Source organism: Lycium barbarum, chromosome 1 (assembly GCF_019175385.1).
Source record: "Lycium barbarum isolate Lr01 chromosome 1, ASM1917538v2, whole genome shotgun sequence".
Classification (NCBI taxonomy): Eukaryota; Viridiplantae; Streptophyta; class Magnoliopsida; order Solanales; family Solanaceae; genus Lycium; species Lycium barbarum.
In genome coordinates this window covers 148272198-148297016 of record NC_083337.1, presented here as the reverse complement: position 1 = coordinate 148297016, position 24819 = coordinate 148272198, and the positions used below count along the sequence as shown (strand labels likewise).

Here is a 24819-nt window from a genome sequence, read left to right as displayed (position 1 = left end):
TTTTAAAATTTACGGTTCAAAATAAGTCTTGAATGTTTATGTGGTTGTAAATCATTTCATAAGGTAAATTTGCTTTCAAATTAGGAAAGAGGTCATTCATTTTGGTACGGATTAAAAGAAAATGGGTTCACATAAATTAAAACAGAGGGAGTAGTATTTTTTGGATTTATAATACTTGAAATATAATGCTTTGAAAATGTGGGTTTTGAATTTCAAATACAAAAAATGAGTTTAATCAAATGGGTCATGAAAATGATGGTAAATCACCATTATTGCAAAACAGGTTTGTTTGATTTGTTGTTGTTTTGACAGATTAATGATTGGAGTTTGTTCTTTATGATATATGGAACTAGGGTTTCAATTTGAGTTTGTTTGGGATATGTTTGAGTGTTGAATCGTGTGTTAGAACTGTTGAAATTCGGAAAATAAATTTTATTTATGGGCAAAAAAAATTAAGCCACATATAACTGAAATTTAGCTAAATTTTACACTCACTTCCGTCATATATAACCGAAGTGCAGGCATACTTCTGATGTATTCAAGATACTATTCTTTTGCTAGTTGGATATTATTGAGCTTGCTTCTTTGAAATGTCAAGAAGTGATTCCAACTTCGATGGAGTGATATTTGTCCTTAAGAAATTTAGACCTCCCAATCAATTATTGCAAGGTAGGTATGTGGCAGAATCCCTCTAGAATTTACAAAGTTGATGAAATTCAAGTTCCAACAATTAACTTCAATTTTCCACAAGGACAGAATTGTGTTTTGTAGAAAACTAGAAGAGAGACGTTAATAATCTTGTCGTATTCGTTTTGGAGAAGATACGATATTTATAATACCTTTAGAAATACGTTGGAATCAACAGACTTAACCCTTACCAACAGCCAACAGGCACCTTTTAAACTAATAGTCACTTAATTGACTTTTGAAACTTCTTAAAATATATTTTTGAATAATTAATTAAAAGGAAAATATTTTCAATTACAATAAATGAAAATATGAAAAGTCACTGGAAATATTTTCTAACCGGAGGATTTTGGCCTAGCGCAACGCGAGCCGCCCTACGCCAGCACTAATAAGAGACCCCTCCCAGATTCTGCTCTATGAACTTTTGTCCTAACCCGATGCAAGTCGCGCCACGCCGCACTAGTTTTGTGGTTCTTCATGGATTTTCGATCATATTGATATGTTACATAAATATAATTTGAAGGGTTGTATGTGTTATAAGTTAATTAAGGCCATAGGGTAGTTTTGGAATATTATACGATTAAAGTCAGAAATTCGTTTCTTCGTTCTCCTTTTCTTCGTGTTCATCAAGGTTGAGAGAAATATTTTGGCTCTTCAGATTCAAAGATTCGACCGTAAAATTTGTGGGTTCTTCAAACCTTTAATATGTTCGGTCTTCACATTATTAGGTGCTTCACAGAGAAGCCCTAAGGAGTGGTTATATTTTTGGAATGACAAAGAAGCGAAGACAGAAAATGAAAAACTACATAAAAGGAGGTTGTATTTTTGAGAAATTAGAAGAGGGAAAATAAGAAGGGAAACCAAAAGTGTCAGAACAAATATTTTTACCACAAAGATATATATTACCACAATTATTGAAACCGCTGCAAAAAAAGTGACCCTACAACAACAGTTCTTAGTAATTGTAAAAGTGTCTTAATAGCTCTCAAACCCTTAGTCAAATTGTAAAGTTGATATGTATATAAAAATAGCTTTACTTAACTTATACGGCCGCAATTCGCTCAAATCTTTTAGAGACCTGTTTACATTTAAATAGTCTGACCAACTATTTTACATTACAATGTATCTCTACGAAAGTATTCATCTTCCCCAAGAATCTCTCAAAAAACCCTAAAATATAAAAAGGTTTTCATCTTTCCAAGAATCCAACTTTTGAAAAAGTATTCACCTTCCAAAAAACTTAAACTTGACCGCATCTTCCACTACTAAAGTTGAATAATGGTTATAGCCGTTGTAATAGATGGTCTATTACACCGATTATATAACCGTTGCGAAACAATCTGCTGCTATAGGTATACTTGTAACACCCGTAGCTTTAACCTAAGTTTTGACCATGATCCTAGACTTAGAAAATCAGGTAAAGAATGTGGGAATTTGAAATTTCCTCTTTAGCTGTAAGATGGAGGTTTGCGCCCATGAACAGTGACCGTATTTCAGTATACGGCTCGTATTTCAAGTCGTAAACTGGTACCAAAGATTTCTGAGCATTCTGGAATTTGACACTTAGAGGTTACATCATTAAATACGGACTGTATTTCAAACTATGGCCCGTATTTCAAAACGTATTTGGAATTTGGGAAAACTTCCTTAATGAAAGTTGTAGAGCTTTGAAATACTTTTCCAACGGTATATTATGGGGGTCAAACGGATATCTGTGTAAAGAGTTATGACCATTTTACTGAAGAGACGCAGTGCAGTCCATACGGAATACGGACCGTATTTCAAGACACAGCCCATATTTCAAAATATGGCCAGTATTTAACTGAGTGTAAAATTCAATTTTCCAGAACAGTATATATTCGTCCATATCAGTTCAAATCATTATTTTTCATTCCTTCAAGCCCTAGAACGACCTTCTACCCTCTTCCATCATCAAGAACACCAAGGTAAGCCTACTCTAATTATTTCAAGTCAATTATAATACATATCCTTGTAATCTAAACAAGAAATCATCATTCCTAAACTAGGGTTTTCTTAGGTTCAAGAATTCAAGATTTTGGAAATCTTCTTCAAAGTTAAAATCTTTAATTCAAGTTTGGAGTATTACCAGGTATGTAGAGTTACTATCTACGTGTGGGAACATCATTGTTCTTCCCCACGCCTCATAATTCATAAATTATGATTTTCTACTAAAACTAGGGTATCTATATCATGCTCATGATAACCCTAGGTCCATGTCCATGATTATATCATGTATGAATTGTTATAATTCCATCATTGAGTTCTTAATATTTCTTTATGATTATTGAGAATCCGTTCGTAATCCATGAAAACCCATATCTTGTATTCCATGGGTTCTTGCATGCATGTTTTTAAATAAAAATGTTTATTTCATGAATATCCTACATGTCTACAAGTTTTCATGCAATTGTATTATATAACTATGTTCATGCCATGACTCAAGATACATACATGCTAAATACAAGTTATTTCGTGAAACCATATTTACAACTTATTTCATGAAACCATGTTTACAAGTTATTTCATGAAACCATGTTTACAAGTTATTTCGTGAAATCATGATTACAAGACAAGTACAAATTAATTCACGAAAATCATGGGCTTCTTAGCCAATTATATCATGTTCATGTTTTTGGGAGTTGCACGAATTACCGAGAAGGCTCAGATAGCCTGAAACTACGTAGCCACCGTAGGACAAGGATCGCTTCGCCCAGTTAGGACGATTCCTTAATTTCACACTGAATGGATCCATCAGGCACGTTACCACCTTATACCCTGGCAAGGTATGGGGGCTCTACTGGTCCGGTGAGATACTAGACTCCACGTATCTACGTGGTGATATCATGTTGTCGGTTTATGAAATGTTCTCCCTACTTATCATGTTTTACTTATGTTATATATATATATATATATATATATATATATATATATATATATATATATATATATATATATATACCCATGCTCATGCTCATGCTCATGTTTCATGTCCAGTTTTTCAGTTTCAGTTCTTATTATGTTATTTTATGTCCCATGTTATTTCATTCAGTTGCTTTATATACCAGTACATTCAATGTGCTGACGTCCCCTTTTATTGCCCGGGGGCCTGCATTTCACGATACAGGTACTAATTTACAGGACGACACATCTGCTCAGTAGGACAACATTCGTATCAGCTTATTGGTGAGCCCCATCTCATTCGGGGTTTAGTCAACTCTTTATTGTATGATTAGCTATGCATCTAAGGTATGCTGGGGGCCTTGTCCCAGCGAGTATGTTTTTCATGTTCAGACTTATGTTAGAGGTTTCATAGACTAGATAAGTCAGTTATGTCTGTCACACTTTCGGAGTCGTATAGTCATTTTGGCTCATTCATGTTATTTCCACACTCACGTTTAAACAAGTATTTTGATTAAGTATTATGACTTATTGCATTTTATAAAGGCTCATCATGCATTCACGTTATATTCCGCTCATGTTATGCCTCATGATGATTTAGCAAGTCATGTGGTTCGCTCGGTCACATGCAGTAAGGCACCGAGTGCCGTGTTTCACCTAGGCTATGGCTCGGGGCGTGACAATAGGCCTAGTTTTGACCTGTTAAAAAAAACCATAACATTTTGTGCTTTTCAATTTTCTGAATCACAATAACTAAAATGAAAAGAAAAATTAAATATGTAAGTTAGACCTAGAAGAAATATTTAAATCCTAAAAATAATATAAAATTAGGGAGAATCTGAAATTAGGTGCTTACACCTATTATAATATTAAAAGTATAGTTATTTAAGAAACCACTATTTTAGCTTTTTAATTGATCAATTGCATGTAAAAGTAGATTTTTTTCAAATCGTCACACTTGTAGTTGTATAATATTTTCTTTGGTCTCAGTTCAATTTTTATATTTTTCGGTATATTAGTTTAAAGAAGGTTTATAAGAATATCAGTGACTTAAGATGTCTCTTATTTTTACGTGAGACAATAACTAAAATTAGTAGACCAAATAATGAGCACTAATATTTTAATGCATTTTTCTAACTTTTGAAGGTGTTATATTCTTTGTTGTGTTATATCATTATATGCATCGTATAAAAATATTTTTGATTATATATATATATATTGCATTGGCATACAAATATATAAACGGAAAAATGTTAGATAGATAAAAAGATCTCAATTAGATGGATCAAGAGTAGAATTACTGAAAAGAATGAAGTATGTAATGGATCTATCCGTATTCAATTAAAAAAAAAATGATGAAGGACGAAAAGATTTGAAAATGTTATTGACAAACTTAGCTCTCTACAAAACAAATCATATCACAAACTAAACTTGCTATAGTACTATTTCTCATCCCTCAATCCAAGTAGGAAGTGGTCCAAATTGACGATTGGTAACATAACAAATGAAACTGTGACTCATTGTGAAGATACTAGTTGTTTTATTTGTTATAGTTTTCAATTAATATAATAAGATGACCACTAGCAACTGTCTTTGAAAATACGCACCTGAATGGTCCACTTAGTCTAGAGGATTAACTTGCAAAAGTCAGTGATTTCCATAATACTGGGGTTTGGAACTTGGGAAACATATCTTTCTACATTCCTAAGCTAAAATATGCCACCCAGAGCACTTTCATTCCTCTCTCCACTACTGCTGAAGATAAACTGATTTGGAACCATACCAAAAATGGTCCTTTTTCCATGAAATTAGCTTTATCAGTCTGTTTACAAAAATCACTTTGGGAGTCAACAACAGTACACCAGTCCTTTCCTCTAGATATGGAAACTTAACATCCCAAACAAAATCAAAATTTTCCTCTGGTTGTTGCACCATAGGAGACTCCCTAGTCCCTACCAGTAAATACCTACACGATATTGACCTCAACAAAGACCACATGTGCCATTACTGTAACAATGAAGTAGAGTGTATTCCCCACATATTTTTTGAGTGCCAAAATGCTAAGTTGTACTGGAACAATCTTGATAAAAGAAATAGCATTCCTGTAGGGAAGACAACTAGCAATGCAATTGAATACCACCACTGTGCAAAGAAAAGAGCAAGAAAACTGTCCAAAAAAGAGATTTCAATAAAATGGGAGCCTCCACCAAGGGGCCATTACAAGCTCAACACAGATGGATCCATAAACTCTGAAACCGATAGTGGTGGAACTGGTGGCATCTTTCGAAACAGCAGTGGAAATTGGGTGCTGGGATTCATGGGAAGTACCCATACCACCTCCACAACCATGGCAGAGCTCTTAGCTCTGAAACAGGGGTAGAAATAGCTTGGGAACGCAAATTGCTACCACCACTAGTGAAACTGACTCAACAGATGTAATCAACATGCTAAGTAATGGAAATGAGTTAATAAATCCAATTGTTTTTTAATGCAGGCTGTTGATGATGAAGCAGGCTGTTGAGTTATTCAATGGCTATTTTTTTTACTGGAAGTCGGTGGAAAAATCTAATAGTATGTGTTTTCGCACGAAAAATTAAAAAGTTCCCGGCGTTTCAATGAACCTATTTCCCACTATACGTTTTTTAAGCTCAAGCTGGTTCGGTAGGAATGAGGTGGGAAAATCATGTTTTATAGCACAAATTTCCTACTAAATGTCGGTAGGAAAAACCTTTTGTTTCTAGTAGTTGATACAGATATGCGGAACAGAATTTTCATAATTGAAACTGAAACTACAGAACCTTAGCTGCAATGGTAGAAGTCAACCACTATCACTAACAAACTTAACTTTATTTCTCCATCAAATCATATTATCCAAACTAATCTTTTCATTTAAAGACTGTCATTAATAAGCTGGAATAAGAGATGTTCACTAAAGTGATTCTTTGTGTATGTCATTCTTTTGCTTTTAAGCCTTACCTATTTCTGGTTGCCCGTAAAATGTCATTCATGCCCTAATTTAAAGAAGTTTCTTATGAAATTTGGAACAGAGCTAAAATGAATAATTCATTTGTTAATTGATTTTGATTTAGTGGCCCTTATGGGAGGGATTCAAATTCTTTCTATAACCATATGATATCCAAAACTCATTGGTCCGACTAATTCAAATTCGTACTGCATAGAAAAAGAAAAATACTCCTTATCAAAGGTTTTTTCTATTCCCATGGCTCTAACCCGAGAGCTATGGTTCAGGGTGGGGGATTTTTATCAATCCCATCACATTTTTTTATCAATCCCATAACATTTCTCAGTGATATAGAATTCAGATTTGCATCCATCTGAGGAAAGCATGAGGCTGAATTCTGTTATTCCATACATAAATAACCACTTACAATAATTAAGCGTTACTTATTAATCTTTCGTTGTAATATGCGGTAATTGGTTAGATGTTGGAATTGTTATGAGGCCAGCTTGCTTTGAGGGGAGAACTAGCAGAGGCGGAGCCAGAATTTGAGATTTGTGCGTTCGGAACTTTAAGGCAGGACAACGACGTCAAGCTAATACATAATAACTGGCTAACCGCCAAACCAACGAAGGATTACCGTACTCAATATATATTTAACGGAAAAGGCTCAAATATGCCATCGAACTATCAAAAATGACTCATTTATGCCACTCGTCAATAATTTGACTCATTTATGCCGTTGAACTATCAGAAATGACTCATTTATGCCACTCATCAATAGTTTGACTCATTTATGTCATCGCTCGTTACCAAAATGACTCATCCATGCCATTTTTCATTAACGCCGGTTTTACAATACCAGATATGACACATGACCTCCAACTAGATTATGGTTGTGGGTGGGTAGGGTGTATGGGTCGGATTTTTTATTAATTTGGGATTTAAAATTGGGTTGGTTTAATTAAACGATGGAGACCTCTAATTGGAGGCCACATGTCATATCTGGTATTATAAAACCAAGCGTTAATGATAAATGGCATGGATGGGTCATTTTGATAACGGGCGATTGCATAAATGAGCCAAACTATTGATGAGTGGTATAAATGAACCATTTCCGATAGTTCGATGGTATAAATGAGCCAAACTATTGATGAGTGACATAAATGAGACATTTCTGATAGTTCAATGACATATTTGAGCCTTTTCCGTATATTTAAAAAAGCAATGAACTACTTAAGCACTATATAAATATAAACAGTAATGTTTTACTTTTTCTAATTGTAAATTTTATGTTTTGATTTTTTAAAATAATTTTTTTAAGAAAAAGGCTGTATATATTCTGAGAAAAACGTACAGTGATGAAAGAAACTGTTAAAGTTTTCAAAAAAGCTTTACGTTTTCTTCGCAAAAATACAAAAGGAAACTGCTTAAAATGGGCTTCGAAGCAACAAACTCGTGACACAAGGACCTTTCTAGACACCTTTTTACCGCTGAGCCAACTGTTTGTTTTTATATATAATCACACCTAATATTCATATATTCTTACTAAAATTTCTAATGCAAATATCAAGTTTACGCAAAAGTTACTGGGTTCGTCCGAACCCTCATGTTACACTGTAGCTCCGCCCCCGAGAACTAGATTATATGATAATCCATAGCCTTCTTCCAGTCTATAAATCAATATCCATAATTGAGTTGGGGCAAGATAAGAGGTTCATGTTATCATGTATCTCTTGTTCAGGCCACAATATACTGATTAGAGACAAATTCAGAATTCGAAATTTATGAATTCCTACAATAATCTTAAGTTAACAAATAATAATAATAATTTTCAACACTATATAAACCATGTTAATTTCTCTAGCATTAAAAGTATGTGCATTTTTCTACTAGCATGTAAGTTTCTGACAAACTAAAGAACTCTAAGCAAACATTTCTTATGAGATAAATTTTTAATCAAACCCCCCTGTTAAATATATTTAAAGAAAAAGAGTAATTAGAATAAAATGAAAAGAGCGGGGTTGAAAAATTAGAAAGAGGTTGTGGGACTTTATCAGAGGGTTAGCAAATAGTAATCAAAGATGGAAACAAATTAAGCAATGATTTCTTTTCGACTGTTTAACTCTTTATGGTTAAAGCGTCTTTAGCTGTAATCTACTTGGGTTTGTCAAGATTATCCTAATATTATTCAATCTTTTTTGGAGAAAAGAAAACTAATAAGTTAGATTTATGAGTAAAATTCGAAACTTTGATAACTCTAATATTACAAGTTCGATTATTTGAGTATAGCGATTCAAGTTTTAAGATATGAATACAAACTAGCTATAATACATTTGTTAATGTACTATAAGTATTTCGTACAATTGTACAGGTAATTTTTAAACTCAATCTTGACAGTACGTATTATTTAACGCTTATTATTCCCTTAAAATGCAATTCGTAAACAAAAACAATTTTTTTTTGTGTGTGAAAAAAGTTGTAGAGTTGTTTTTAATGAATAATTTTATTAAAATTCTAAAAAGGGTATGATGTAATGTAATTCTTCAAGCTTAATGGATGAAAACATCTTAGGGCGTAAATTTTCTTTCCTTGCGCTTATTCTTCTGAGCTTGTTTAATATTCGTGGTTAAATATAGGTTGCTCTTTGAATTACAACGACGGTGGTCGAACATTAATTCTCTTTTCATTGGTAGTTTTATCAGATAAGTTTGTTAATCGTTGGTTGAAGAACAAACAGCTACTAATATATTCAGATATTAGATACAAGATAGCAAAAGTAGCACGCCTGAAATTTGAATTTATAACGTAAAGAGATAAGGATCAATAACACACCCTAACTATCACTCTTTTTTGAGTTTCATATCTAAACAATTACAAGGTTGAAAAAACTACCTAAACTATCACTAGCTAGTTTTCAAAACACACCTAAACTAAATGTGTGAACTCGCTCTCCAAAAGGCAAGTGAAGCTGAAATTTTCTCAAAAAAATTATCCACATGGCATAAGTAATACTATGGTGGCACCTACATGGAAATTAAAAAATAATATTTTTTTATAACAAAAAACTGTATATTTTTCTAAAAAAAAAAACTGCATTATTTTTTTAAAAAAATCAACATTTAAAAAAAAAATCTGGATTTAAAAAAAAAAAATCAAAAAATTTAGAGAATCAGAAAAAAAAAAAAATTTAAAAAATGGAAAAGTTGATTTTTTTTTAAAAAATGTGAAAACTAAATAATCAGTTTTCTTAATTTAAAAAAAAAAAATTCCAATTTTTAAACTATTTTTTTTATTTTCTATAATTTTTGATATTTTTTTACAAATATTATTTTTCAGTTTTTTTTTTAAAACAATTTTTTTTTAATTTCCATGTAGGTGTCATTGTGACATTATTTATCCACGTAGACAACACTTGACAACATTTTTATATAAAATGGAGAGTGTAGATCACATATCATCCAAGAATAATTTGAGGAGCATTTTGCAAACAAAATAATGATAGTTTATGTAGTTTTCTCAACCTTCTGATAGTTTAGATATGAAACTAAAAAAAAATTGATAGTTAGGATGTGTTTTTGACCCTTATGTCTAACATAAAATAATTTTTTTAAATCACTTTTAGCATTACAAAATAAATTTTCCTTATAGAGGGATATTTACCCTAGACCTCATATGTGGAATTACAGTGGATATATGTTGTTGTCGTTGTTGTTGTTGATATATTAAGAATAATTAATAATTTATTTATACACCAAAAAATTTACTTTTTTAAAATAATAAGTATAATTTTTCAGCGAACTTCATATTAGTTATTCCCCTAACCACAATGTGTATACGACACCCCTTGAGTTAAACTTGTGTTTCAACAAATCAAGAAAGCATTAGAAATACTAGACCCGGAGCCATTTAGTTGCTAGCTAGAGTTATGGGGTATTAATAATGCAGAGATTAGTTATGTAGGTATTCGTGATGTAAAGATTAGTTATATAAGGGCTAGTTATGCAGGATATAGTTATTTATGTATTGATTTTTCAATCCTTTAACCTGCATAAACAAATATATAGATTCTCTTTTAACTCATACATGTATTAGTTATGCAGAAAAAAAAAAAACATGAACCAAATTGAACAGTATAAGCAACGCTGTGTTTTATGTGAAAAAAAGAGAAAAAAACCAACCAAAATTGTACTAGTATATGTTAGATTCTGTAGAGATTGATTATTTTTCTCCGTTTTTATAACCAAATAATTTATGAAGTTATGCTAATTCTAATATATGGATTACTCCTCTCTAACCGGTAACCAAACAGCCCTCATTGTCATAATTGGTGATAAATTTACTCATGTTATAAATTTTTATTTTAATACTTATAATATTTCTCTAAATATATGATATTTTCAATTAATAGGATGTGTGTTTTTGGTCCCTTTAGGAAATATAATATATTTATACTATTTTAGAATTATATTAACCTCGAATATGATATAATAATTCAAATTAACATAACACATTAATAATTAAATGATTTAGCACTTAATGCTTGATAATTCATTAAATTTGTTAAGATTCACAACAAACGGGATTAAAATTTCCCATAATAATTAATTATAGATTAAATATGCAAAATCAAAGAATTTTCAATATTTGAGGGATTAAACGCACAGCTTTTCTCTCGCTGTTGAAAGGTAATTTGGCAATTTTAATCTCCTTAATTGCTTTCATTAAGGATTAATCTTTAAATTATTTTGTCCTCTTCAAGGGATACAAACTGAAAACAAAACACACCAAAGTGCTCTTCAGGGAGATAGCTGTAGTAGGAATCTAGTAGCTCAGTTAGTTGGCTATCTGAACTTTCATCGTATTAGTGAGGGTCGTAATCCCATATTGTAATCTCCTCCCCTAGCCCATGTAATAAAAAAAACTTTGAAAAAAAGAGATAGCCGTAATATGCAACTGTTGAAACAAAGCAAAACGAGAGAGAGCTCTATGAGATTTTGCCTTGTAAATTTATAATAACTACGAAACCACAATCATTTCATTAGCTATTCTTTTTCTATAAAAAGGATATATGATTTTACCTAATAAAATTTCTTATTCTCCCTTTCCTTTTTTGTTCGAATCTCCATCAAGAGAAATTAAAAATAGCATACAGAACTCCTCCTTTTTCGTGTTCTTTCTGCTATAAATAGCAAAACTATATATTTTCCTTTGTCTTCTTTTACTTTATATAATAATACTAAAAATAACTGCATATATATATATATTCCGGGTAAGAGAAGGCGCATATAAATAGAGTAACAAAGAAAACAATACACCCCTTCAAAGGAAGAGGAAGAAGCAGCAAATCAATCGGTCATTTTCAAGGTCAAAATTGTCTATGTTATTTTGGGTACATTCTTTTTAATTTTTGTGAGACTATGGATCTGTTTGCATTGGTTATGATCGTTTATGTACATTCTAAGGGTAGATCTATATAGGAAAAGGATTCTTTTCACAATATGCTAGTATATTATTCATTTTTCCTCTCCACCCAATGTGGTTTTGTCAAGGTAATAATTGTGTTAAAATATGTGTTGCAAAACTTACAACTTGTATCTATGAAATATATCACATTTTCAGCTTCACTTATATATATATATATTCCTCTTTAATTTCTTCAATCATGAAATGCATTTCAAGTTTGATTGCTGATAGCTGACACTATTTTGGTTGATTAGAACATGAAGTCAAATTCTAGAGGTTGAGTTATAGGTAAACATGTAAAATGATGGGGTTTCTGAAAAATCTTGAAATTGGGTTCTAAAATATGTCTTTCTTTATGGTTTCCCACTCGGTGTCCGGTATCCGCATTGGTGCCCAACTAAATGCGGATTCGGCCTGGGAAGTCCCACATTGGGGGGCGAAGCTCTCCCTAACGAAGATGAGTCCCATATTGGGGTTTTAAAGTATGTCAAGATATCTGATTTTCTGGATAAGAACTCGTTTTCCTTAGCTCCCTTTTCATCATTTGTCTAATTTTAGTATATTTATGTTTCGAAGTGATGATATTCAAAATTAAAATATAGGTATATCCCTGCTGTACTTATTCGATTTTCAGATAGGTATCAATTTCTGTGTAATGCATCATGAAGTTTGTGTAATGTTTGTTCTGCGATTGGCACAATTTATACGGACCCCCTTTACACTATCTTTATTCATATGTATTTTCCTGTAGCTATATGTTTCTGTATCATATCCCCTTGGGGTGCGACCCTTCTCCGACCCTACGTGAACGGTGGATGCTTCGTAAACCAGTCTGCCCTTTTTATATGTTTATGTGTATAATGTATAAATACATGCATGTTTTCTGTCATAGTTTTGGAGTCTACTTTCCCTTCTGAAACTTTATGATATCTAATATCTCTATGGTTCTCCATGTTTCATTAATTATTGAGAAGCAAAAGTTCTGCCTCTTTCTTCTTTTTATTTAGTACCAGGAGGCCAATCCATTGAACCTAAAATGCAAAGTCCAGAATTGATTTTAGTATCACAAGTCTTCTCCCTTGCTACTTTTGTTAGAAATATGTGCTCGAAATGATCTAATCTCAAACACACAATAGCAATTACCAGATGCTGGAGAAAGCGACTCAAAATAAGATAAAACCACTTCAGCTTGATCATTTTTGTGTGTTCTGGTGGTGTATTTGTTCATTAAGGAATTGGACCAGATTAAACTTCTAATATGACCTGGATCTGAGGGAAATTTGGTTTACTTTCATGAGATTTCTTTGTGTAAGAATCGAGGTTTTTAATGGATATAAAAGGATTTCAATCATTAATTATCACAGAAATTATATAAGGCATTTGTTTTTTTGGAATAATATGATTTTTCCGCCTTGTCTGGCAATGTACATTTGGCACATCAGTATGCTGATTCTTAGTACCTAAGAGTTAATCTCAGTCCTTTTTTCTACTTTACTGAGAAGCCTACATGCTTCTGAATATGGGTATCTTTAAGTTCATTTTATGGACAATTGAGTGGGTCCAAACGAGGATGGACGTGCCTCTAACTGCAAAATTCACAGTTGACTGTTGCCAGATTTTGCCTATGATTGGTTACAACAACAACAAGAACAACATACCCAATGAATCCCACAATGGGGGATCTGGGAAGGGTAGAGTAAGGTAGGGAGGCTGTTTCCGGAAGACCCTCGGCTCAAGAAAAGCATAGGAAAGGTTAGATACGGGCAAACGATTCAAAGCAATTATGAAAATGAAAACAACGAAAGTGAATAAGCCATGATAAACCATTCTGTGCAAACAGATACTCACAGAAATCAAGTGCAAACAGATACTCGCAGAAATCAAGGGACAAGAAACTAAAGATCAATGCAGCTACTCACAAGAAAGGATAAACGCGACTACCTACTAGTCTTCTATTCTGATCTGAGTCCTCCATACCTTCCTATCAAAGTTTATAAAGTATAAATCCAAGTTTCCATGCACTTGCTTATTCGGTATGCATAAATTGTTTAAACATTAAATAGAAATCATGGTATCAATATATCATCGAGTATGCAGAAAAGAGGACATATTCAATTATTATTCTTATAAAGAACTAGTATTTGATTAGTATTGGCTATTGAGATTTGAGAGGTCCTATTTCTAAAGCAGGAGTCCCTTTGATACTAGAACATACTATCAAAATGTTTTTCGTTTCACTAACTCCAGTGGAACCATTCAAACCTGTTTGGATCAAGAAATTCTATGTAGTTTTTGTGCAGAGTTATTAACACATAAAGAAACAAGCAAATTTTCTAGGAAAACAAATTAATCAAACTACTTTACCAATTCTGATGATGGATTCAAACGATATTCTAGCATGATGAAGCCCTTAGCTGTAAGTAATGCTTTCTTATTTTATTTACCTTTTTTCAGAGGTTTGATGGGGTTAGAAGTTACAGATAGCTGTATGGAAAAGGAGCAAGGTGGTGCAATAAGTTACTCGGATGTGGAGCAGAGAACTGATATGCTGAATGAGAATGTTGAAACAAAGGAGTATGAAGTGAAGGAATCGACAGCTGAAATGTCAGATGAGAGCAGACAGGAACAAGATCGACCAAGCTCAAAGGTAAAAGATGATAACAGGAGACCAAGAGCTTCAGTGAAATCAATAACCAAATCTGTTGCTGGAAGCAGCAAAACTAAGTGCACTGTTCCCCAGCCATTTGCTCTGGCAACTCAGAGGCGTGCTTCTCATGGAACTCGTCCTGTTACGAATGATGCAGGCGAAGTGCGTCAATAACAAAGTCCTCATGTTTTATTTTGCTTCACTTTTGGTTAATGAGAAAACTTACTTTTCACTGAGAAGTGAATGCATATAACCATTGGAGTTAGTGTCTATAGATCAAACAGCATGTTCATTTCTGAATCTGTGGCTATGACATTCTCTTTCAGGTTTCCTTATCAGTTGCACCTAAGAAGTCCGACAACAAGAAAAATTCTGATGAGGAAGAGTCGTCGATCGCCTCTTGGTATGATCTCTCTCCTTTGATCTAACTTGACCAAGTGTTCGCTTTCTCTGATCTGTGTCCTTATTGGATTCTGCTTTGCCATTTGATGATTTCCTCAACAATGAGAAGTGATGTGGTCTCAGCAAGAAAGTCCAGGGTCACTGTAGCGTCAGCCCCAGTATTTCGGTCCTCTGAACGTGCAGCAAGAAGGAAGGAGGTAGCTGTTGATTTGCGCTTCTGCTTAGGACTGTTGAACCCCCCACCCCTGTACTTGTCCCCTCTAAATGACCCAAAAAAAAAAAAAAAAAAGTCACAACAGAAAAGGATCTTCCAGGTCTGCTAAATCTTGGCTAATTCTCGCTTGCTTTTTGTTTTTCCCCTTCTTGCAGTTTTACTCAAAATTAGAGGAGAAACAACAAGCTTTGGAGGCTGAGAAAATTCAATGGGAGGAAAGGACAAAGGTACATGCCTGCTTTATGTTGCCATCACCTGATCCCGGATGTAATAGTGGAATACAGATCAATAAAATTATCCTACAGAAACTGAATAATGCATTATCAATCAATAAACTTTTTTATTTTGTTCTACCTTCCAAACTTAGGAAGAGAGAGAAGCAGCTATGAAGCAAATGAGAAGGAATTTGTTGTTTAAAGCAAACCCGATGCCGAGTTTCTACCATGAAGGACCTCCGCCTAAGGCTGAACTGAAAAAGGTACTGCATTCTCATCATCGATAACTTATAGTAACATCAACTTTTACTTGACGGTAATCATAATTTTAATCTGCTGTGTTGTGACGTCTTTTTTCCCCTTTTGTGGCCTTTGAGCGTGTTAAATTTCACATTAGGTTACGGATTTGGCCTTATAATCTTAAGTTCTTTTTCTTTGTACTGCAGCCACCACCGACGCGTGCGAAATCACCAAAGTTCGGCAGAAGGAAGAGCTGCGGTGATACAGGTGGCTTGGATAAAGGTGTAGGAGCTTATGACCGAGGAAGTCAGCATATTCTTGGTTACAATGCAAATACCACCTTTGCTTCTAGATAGTAAAGACCATCTCAATATCCAAGTTCTGCTACTTACAACTTTAACAATGAGTCCAATCATGGAGAGGAGTCAAATGAGTCATATATGACTAAGATGCATGAAGTTATGAATATGGATATTATCTTTCATTCTTGAGCCTTTGGTGAGTTTTATAATTTAATAAAGTGAGCCATTATTTTCTTGTATTTTCCTTCTTGTGACAGCTCTAAGGGCTGTGCATTGACTTCTTATTTAAACTGCAAATCTTTTTTTTGCAGTAGTCTATGTAACATTAATTTATTTAAGTGTAAATTTCTGTAAGTTATTCCCATTCTTGTGTAAAGAGACTCCATCTTCTATAAAATTCTATATATTTTTAACATATTGGCTAACGTCCACTTCTTACTTATTTAGAATATCCATCTTTTATATTGCAATCTGAATCGGAGCATTTGCGTATGGAATGCAAAGTGAGAGTCACAGGGCCCATTAAGATGTGCTTTAGTGGTGCAGAAACCTTTTGTTTTTATCAATTGGGTAGGAGTAATGATGTAAAGTTTGGAAAGCAAAAGGGGAAGATATAAATGGAGCGTAAAGCAAGTTACGCTCAAGTATTCGTGTAGATATTCTGCAAAATATGACTTTTGAGTTAGAAAGTGACTTACATATATGTGGAAGCAAAATCACAGTCAAAAACGTCCGAATCTTAATATTTGTGTATGCTTTTCAAAACTTGAAGTTAGCGTGACTTTTTAACTTGGTATGTATTATTTATATAACATTTCATTTTTATATTATTAGATTTCTTAAGAGTTGACTGTGGCCTATAAAAAATTAGTATTTGGGTATATGTTCTTCATTTGGCTCTATCATAAGTGTTTTATAAGGCCAATTAGTTGAATTTAAGTATTTTTGCACAGTTGTGATATGTGAACGTGTTGTCGTTAGAGTCATGCTCCCTTTTTGCATTCATTTCAACTCTCAGGCAGTAGCGGAGTCAGGATTTTCATCTAGGGGTTCAAAAATTCTATAAGGTAAATACACGAAGAAGTCAGGGGTTCAACATTTACTATATATACATAACAAAATAATTTTAAGGGGTTCAACATCTACTATATATACATAATAAAATAATTTTAACTTTGAAAATACACTGTAATTTTTCGCCGAGGGTGTTCGAACCCCCTGGAGCTAACGTGGCTCCGCCCCTGCTCTCAGGTAGTTCTGACTTCTGATGCTAGAATTCTGAAACTCAGTTCTGAGGCCAATGCTGAAACAGATAGAATACTTGACTACATGTTTCTTCTATTATTTGGATGTGTAAATTTCCCGAAAATTAATCATTGCCATAGATGGATGGATTCTGCAATGTGACTTTGTAACATGAATTCTCTTACCATTATATGGCGCTCTCATTTTTTGGTTTGGCTAGGGTACTCTGTGTCACCCTCTTGGATGCTGTTGCGTTCCATTGTTCTTCTGTTGACATTTATTTGTCGTCCACAAATTCGTTTATTGCTACAGTTTTTAGTTCTGTATTTGAAGGGAAAGAGTTGGTTGATTGATAGCAGAAATTGATCACATTAAAGTTATATAGTAAGGTGAACAAGAATGAGATTCCTAGTTAAAGATCTCATATGCAGATGAATACCATTTCTTGGAACTAAGAATTGTCCTAAGTGGCGTACACGGGATTTTATGGATCAATAAGCTTCTATAAGGAAAGAGAACCAGAAAAAGATTAGGAAATTATTCATCAAGAGTTGCTGTTAGTAATTAGTCAGATTAGTGCCTATTAGTAATTAGTCAGATTAGTGCCTATAGATATGTCATTCTTCTGGACTACATTTACTGTTTACTATGACCTTATCTGAGTGACATGTATGGTGAGGCCAGGAAAGAAATGTTCTAATATTAATCAGAATATTTACACCAAAATACGTCATTTTCAAAATATTATTAAGTTGACTACACTTTAAAAAGATTCAAAAGTTAATTGAGAACAGTGAATACCTTTCAACACGGTTAACTTCACTTAATATACTATCTCTTTTCATGGAATATCAACTATTAATCTTCTCATGCCGCTTACTATTTCCCTGTTTTTGCCTTTTCATTTAACCTTGGAATCATTCTGATAAAATGTACAGAGTCCACCAAACAGTATAGAGAATTAGGTTCTCTATCTGTTCCTTGAGTATGACAGAAAGTAAATAACACAAGATATTTACGTGAAAAACTCCTCGCTCAAGGGATTAAAAACCATGACCTACCATAGTAGGATTTCCTTAACTTCACAATAACTGAGCAACTTCAGATTACAACCTAGGAATTAAACTCTTAATCCCTCCACCTTACAATAACTCTATTACAAAACCTTTACAATAATTCTATTGCAAAGAACAATCCTTGACTAACTCTAACCGAAACACAACAAAGGTTGGAAATCTGTACTACCAAGAACTTCTTAAAAGTAGTGAAGGAAAACAAGTTAAGAACACAAGACAAAGATTTAACAACTAAAAGGACTTAAGACATCGACATTGATTAAAGGACTGGTCCCTTTAGTTGTTGCAGCTTTGATCTTGAATAGCACTTTGAGAGCAGCGGCAGCTACTTCTTGTGAGTAAATAATTTTTCTAAATTTCAAAATGTTAGGGTTACCCTTGTAACATGTTGTTATATATGAGAGAGCATGTGGGATGTGAGAGGGACATTTCATTGTTTGCTTGGGCCTCTAGCAAAATGCAGTTGTGCTGCTGCATTGCTGCCAGTCGGTACAATGCAACAGCTTTTACAGCTGTAGAGTTGACTTTACGACGGCTAGGGGAACTGATCACATCTGGTCCCTATCTAATTCTTCATCTGGTTCTCTGACTTGGTTTGTGAGTCATTACTGCATCCGTGTTGCTGCGTACGTTGTAGAGTATACTGAAGCAATAGCTAGAATCTGATCGCATCTGGTTCCTCGAATGAGGTTTATCAAATCATCACAACACAAAGTATCATAACTCATCAATTTCCCTATCGAGTGAACCTAATCGCATCTGATTCCTCAAATAAGATTTGTCAAATCATCACAACACAAAGCACCACTCGAATGAGGTTTGTCAAATCAGCAAAACATAAAGTATCATAACTCTATCACATTCTATTTCGAAACAAAAATGAATGTGGCACTTCACTACTTAAGCTTGCTAGTCCATAAGCAGTAATGAAAGTGGCACCTCACTAATTATTTAGAGAAACATCACTTATATACCACTTTTTCAATTGTAGTCCATAATCAGTAATTAAGTTAAATGAGACTTGAATAACAAGATGGAAACCTCATGACCTAGATAATAATTCCACTCTCGTGGATCTCAATGAACTGGTTCTGATTATCTTACCTTCTAATTAACTCAAGGGGTTCCTAAATATCACATCTACTCTCTGTTTTCCATAAACAAGGTGAAATAAAAGGTTGAGCACTTAAACTAGCCAAGAATGATTCCTGATTGGTACTCTCTCAATGTTAGTCGTTTTGATAAGTTGAATTTATTTCAAACTAAGAAACATTTATTACTTTTTTATTCCAATACGCTTTTGTTGCTCTAATTAGTGGAGCGTTAGTTAAACAGATAATGTTACTATTAACATTATTAAAAGTGTTTTTTAAGTAAGAAGGCGATATTATTGATGTAGTATATTATCATAGTGAAGAGAACTCGTAGATTTTTTTTTTTTTTTTTTTTTTTTTTGTGTATGTGGCTATAAACTACTCCCCGTAAAGCATAGTTTTGAATTCAAGGGGTAGGGTAGTTAGCGGTAGGTAAGACTAAAACTCTTCCATTGACTTGAAGATAGCCAACTTATTCAGACGTATTACACTCCATTCATTGCAAGTGACAAATGGTCCTAATTATAATTCTTAAGCCCCTTCACAAAACTAAACCAATTATACATCTCTATTTCGTACGTCATAAGGCTGAATTTGTTCTTGAAAAAAGTTGAGCTGAATTAGCAATAAAAAAAATAACGGGAGATTTTAAATTTTAAATGGAAAAGGAATGTCACAATGCTTAACAATTTAACGGAGCTAATTATATATAGTGTTGCTAAAAGGTCATTTGAACTGCTTTTAAATCTTGTAGTCAAAGTGTAGCCCAAGTTAGGAATTTCATCTCTGTCAAATCCAGTGGTGTTTCAATGTGGACAAGAAAGAGCAAAGCCATACTCCTCGTAGTCATCTGCCAAACATTCTTAAAAAGGGGTGGCACTAACAATAAATATACTCCATTTGTTCCATATTAATTGTCATGTTTCGGTTGGGGCAATTTGCACGATTGCCTTATTCGGGAGTAATCTTTAATTTTTACCCCTCAAATTGCTGGTCTTTAATTTTTGTCTTTAACCTAAAATACCCCGAGGATTGCAAGGCAGCATTTCGTAGCAAAATTAGGCCTATTAAGACCTAACTTTTGTAGAATCCCAGTAGGATAAAAAAAATTTGTTATGACTTACAACAAACAAATTTTCGCAAATCTTTACCTTACAAAATTGTTTTTACTGAGCGGGGATTCGAACCCAGAACCTCGGAATATTTTCGGTCACTTTTTAAAGCGAATGGAAAAAATTAAAGACTAGCGCCTTTGAAGGACAATCCGCGCAATAAAATGGTTTCACTTCCTTAAAGTTAATTTGATTATTTTTCGGAGATAAATTAAATTTGGTTAATTTAATATTTTTAAAATTACAATTTAGATATTAAAAAAATTATAGTAAAAATATTAGTATAAGTTGCAATTCTTTTCATATCAATGTGGTGAAAAATATATTTATCTTAAAATAATGGTAAAAATTCATGTAGTTTGACTTTCGAAACATGTAACATAAGTATTTTGAGATGGAGAGAGTAAGTAGCCGTTTGGCCATAGATACTAAAAACAAATTCACTTTGTTTGAAATTTTTGGAGTTGGAGTTGGAGTTGGAGTTGTGTTTGGCCATAATTTTTGAAATTGTAGTTTTTGGTGAAATGCAATTGTAAAAAAGTGAACAAATTTTGAAAAACAAGTTTTTTGAGTTTTTGGTATTCCGGAATACAACTTCAAGTCGTATTCGGAATATTTATGGCTAAACGCCCAAAAGTAAAAAAAGTGAAAAAAAAATCCGGAAAAAAGTGAATAATTTTTATGGCCAAACGGCACCTAATACTCCCTCTATCCCAATTTATGTGATATACTTTACTTTTTAGTCTATCCCAAAAAAGAATAATACGTTATATTTAGAAATAATTTAACTCAAAATTTCCCGTTTTACCTTAAACGAAATGATTTACAGTCACACAAATATTTATGACTTGTTTAGCCACAAGTTTCACAAATCTTTCTTTTTTTTCTTTAACTAAATGACTAGTCAAACTATAGTACATAAATTGGAACGGAAGGAGTAGCTTAGCAATATGATATATTAATTAAATGCGATGGATAGATGAATACAAAAACATACCCAGTCGAATCCCACAATTGAGAGGGTAGTGTGTCCCCTACCTTAATTGAGAGGTAGAGAGATTGTTTCTAATAGACCATCGACTCAAGAAAAAGCATATCAAACAGTACGGAAAAGAAATAACGTAAGTCAAGAAGTGGGGCGGATTTAGATGGGTGAACACCCTCGGCAAAAAATTACAGTGTATATATAGGATGAATTTTCTGTGTTTATGTGCATCTATTAACTTTTGAATACCCTGAACAAATGCAAAAGGTTAGCTCAAGTAGTCCAGAGTGTTCAAAATTTTCTCTAGCGTCCTAGGTTCGATTCCCATTGACAACATTATTTTTTAGATTTAACTTTTGTTGTTTTTCGAACCCCTTCCATCTGGATAGATGAATTTACCTTAAAAAATATTAGGATATTAGAACTTTGATATAGAAAAACTTGGCAATACCTTAAAAAATAACTTATAGCGACATGTTTATATCTGAATAAAATTTTTGAAATGATTTTCTAAGGGCTTTTATGTGCTTTTTACCTTTGATAGCACTGGTTATTGAAATACAAACACAGCTTTAATATGGTGTCAAAATCATAATTATGTGCTTTTTTTTGTTTTGTTTGTGAGTCATTTCAAAAATTTGAGCAAATCATCTGACTCACAAACAAAACAAAAAAAAAAAAAAAAAAAAAAGACAAACCCCGTTGCTCACGTCACATATATAAAGACCCTAGCTATATATATGTCACAATAAAACAAATCAATGCATGGCCCTTACCTATCCAAAATCAAGAAGCTCTCTCTTTCTCCTATTCTTGTTCCAAAAGATAGAAAGAAAACATTTGTTGAGGGGAATGCTGTCTGGCTCGAAACCATTCAGCAAATTTTAGTCTATGATTATTTGAATGATTTCGGACCAGGCTTCATTCCCCCCAACTCAAGATTTTGTTTTAGCCTATAGATATAATGCAGACATGCATTTTGCCTATAGTTTGAAGTTGATGATCAAGCGGATCTAGGGAAGTTCTATAGCGAATTCATTTTTTTGGCTTAGATTATGTATATTTTTGCACAAATTTTCAAAACATATGCTAACAAGCTTACATTTATTCTCGTTTTAAAATTTTGAATCCACCTCTATGCGCATACATAAAAAGGCGCATAAAAAAGAGATCCATTATTGTTAACTGCAACATGTTTTTTTTTTTAACAGGTAAAGGCCTAAGAATGAAGAACAGACAAGTAGCAGGTGATCAAGCTCTGCAGGTAGCTAGCATTATGGCAATCTCTGAATTTTTTTGTAATTCTTCAAACCTATTTTTTGGGGGATCCTTTTTCTATTGATGTGTTATAGTAATAATTGTTGGTTTTCATCGACCCTTATCTTTTTAACAAATCTCCGAAAATGGAAAAATGTGAAGAGAAATATATATGCTGTAGTATTTATTGCTGAATTATATAATTTATAGCAATCGAAGTGTCTGTTTTTTTCTCGCATTTTCCTTTTTGGCACTCTTTCCTGAAAAATTGATCACTAAACTATAGACGCGTTTTCTCTTTTGTGAACAGTACAACTTTAGCCCTTTATCTTTCATCAAATACGTTGAAAAATATCGGTGTGAAAATATGACTAAGTGAAGAGAAAAGAAAAAAAAAATTAGAATAAAACAAAGTTAGGTTTTCATCTTTTAATACAATTGTGGAAAAGTCTTTTAGAATGGACTTTGCTTGTAGACAGTTGCAAAGAATATTTTGTTTGATTTAAGGTTTTCCTAATTAATTTTTCTCTATTTACTTTATGTTAGCATAGTTGCATGAGAGATGTTCTTCCATGAGTTGAATTACTAATCAAAGTTGATCATTTGAATTTACTCCAACCCCTTTTGAGTATTTCACCTTAAGACTTTTCATCATTACTGCTAGTATTAGCTCCTCTTTGAACTTTTAACTAACAGTTGTGGGTCAGGTTGGGTCACATTTGCGTGAAAATCCAATCCTACCATGTGGCTTTGTTCCACACATTTTCCTTGGTAACCTACCTTTGGAGCTTTGGCTTTTGTCTGGATGTGAAAACGATTACGAGTTAAAGTTATACTTTCAAGACACTTACAAGATGATTGCACATAAATTATCCATATAAGTGGAATTAGTAACCTGAAAAATAAGGTAGCTAAGTAACCTGTTATACCAGGTTAAAATACATAGCGTAAAAAATATTTCTGGCATCAATGTATACAAGTTAACTTCAAATAATGTAATCGGATTAGGTTTGATTCAAATCTGGTTACACATGACCTGGTTTTGTTTTATATTGGTTTAATGTGAAAATATTGTATTTAAAAAAAAAAAAAAAATTGGTTAAGCTAAGGAAAGTTGACAGTATTAATCAATTTCACTATATTTTTAATCGCATTGTTGAGTAAGGAAGATCTAACACTGAAACTGAAGTCACCATTCCCTTAAAATCACTCTTGATTTATGCCAAAACAAGATAGACTATTGTACAAGTAATTAAACCTAGACAAGGGAATATAATTACCAAAGAAGGAATCTATATATACTTGGACCCAAGTTATTACAAGGACTTTCCTAAGGCAAGCAAACTATCTATATTGAAAAGGGACAAAACAACGGCGTTTTGCGATTTTGTGTATTTTTGTTTCGTGATTATTTTTGTACAGATTTGCCAAGACAATTATGAGAGAGAGAGAGAGCTAGAGCTGGGACCATGGAACAATTACATCTTCTATACATACATAATATACGTAGGATCAGTCCATGTAGCAATATATTCACATGTGGAATTTAATACACTAGTTTGAAGGTAGCTCAAACGTCACTTCTTGAGAGGAAAGATTCTCGTGAATTTGATACTGAAATTATGGATGACTGAAGCTAATAATTAATAACTTTTGCTGCTACGTGTGGTCCATGGACCATATATATATAACATAGACGGTAGAGAAATATAGCAGAAGAAAAGTAAATTGGGGAGACCTTCTGCTAGTCCGAGATTGTTAACTAAGATTGGAAGATTCAACTAAAGAAGAGGAAACTTTGGAAAGGAAGTATTTACTTGAATTGCTTTGAAGTGGGTTGTGTTGGGTTAACTTGGCTTGTATTGGTAGTATTAGCTTACAATTGGGGTTGGTTACAAATGACTAAGGCCACCCCTATTTATACTTGTGTAGGGATGATTCTAGAAATACTTTTAGATACATCCATTAGAAAAATCTAGTCATCTTTATCTCCTACCAC

At 33.2% G+C, this 24819-nt stretch overlaps 1 protein-coding gene across 1 annotated transcript; it reads left to right on the top strand.

Moving 5' to 3' along the window:
• Nucleotides 1–11780: 11780 nt before the first annotated feature.
• LOC132642696 (protein WVD2-like 3) lies at nt 11781–16468 on the top strand. Its single transcript, XM_060359763.1, has 7 exons — nt 11781–11932; nt 14486–14840; nt 15005–15081; nt 15190–15277; nt 15450–15521; nt 15662–15772; nt 15956–16468. The coding sequence occupies exons 2-7, from the start codon at nt 14493–14495 to the stop codon at nt 16103–16105; spliced, it is 846 nt and encodes a 281-aa protein (XP_060215746.1). The 5' UTR covers nt 11781–11932; nt 14486–14492; the 3' UTR covers nt 16106–16468.
• The last annotated feature ends 8351 nt before the right edge of the window (nt 16469–24819 follow it).

Excerpts from the sequence above, each read along its gene's own strand:
- LOC132642696 (XM_060359763.1), top strand. The coding sequence starts at position 14,493 with ATGGGGTTAGAAGTTACAGATAGCTGTATGGAAAAGGAGCAAGGTGGT. Across the intron at positions 15,278-15,449 it reads GTGCAGCAAGAAGGAAGGAG|TTTTACTCAAAATTAGAGGA; the intron begins GTAGCTGTTGAT and ends CCCTTCTTGCAG. Across the intron at positions 15,522-15,661 it reads AATGGGAGGAAAGGACAAAG|GAAGAGAGAGAAGCAGCTAT; the intron begins GTACATGCCTGC and ends TTCCAAACTTAG.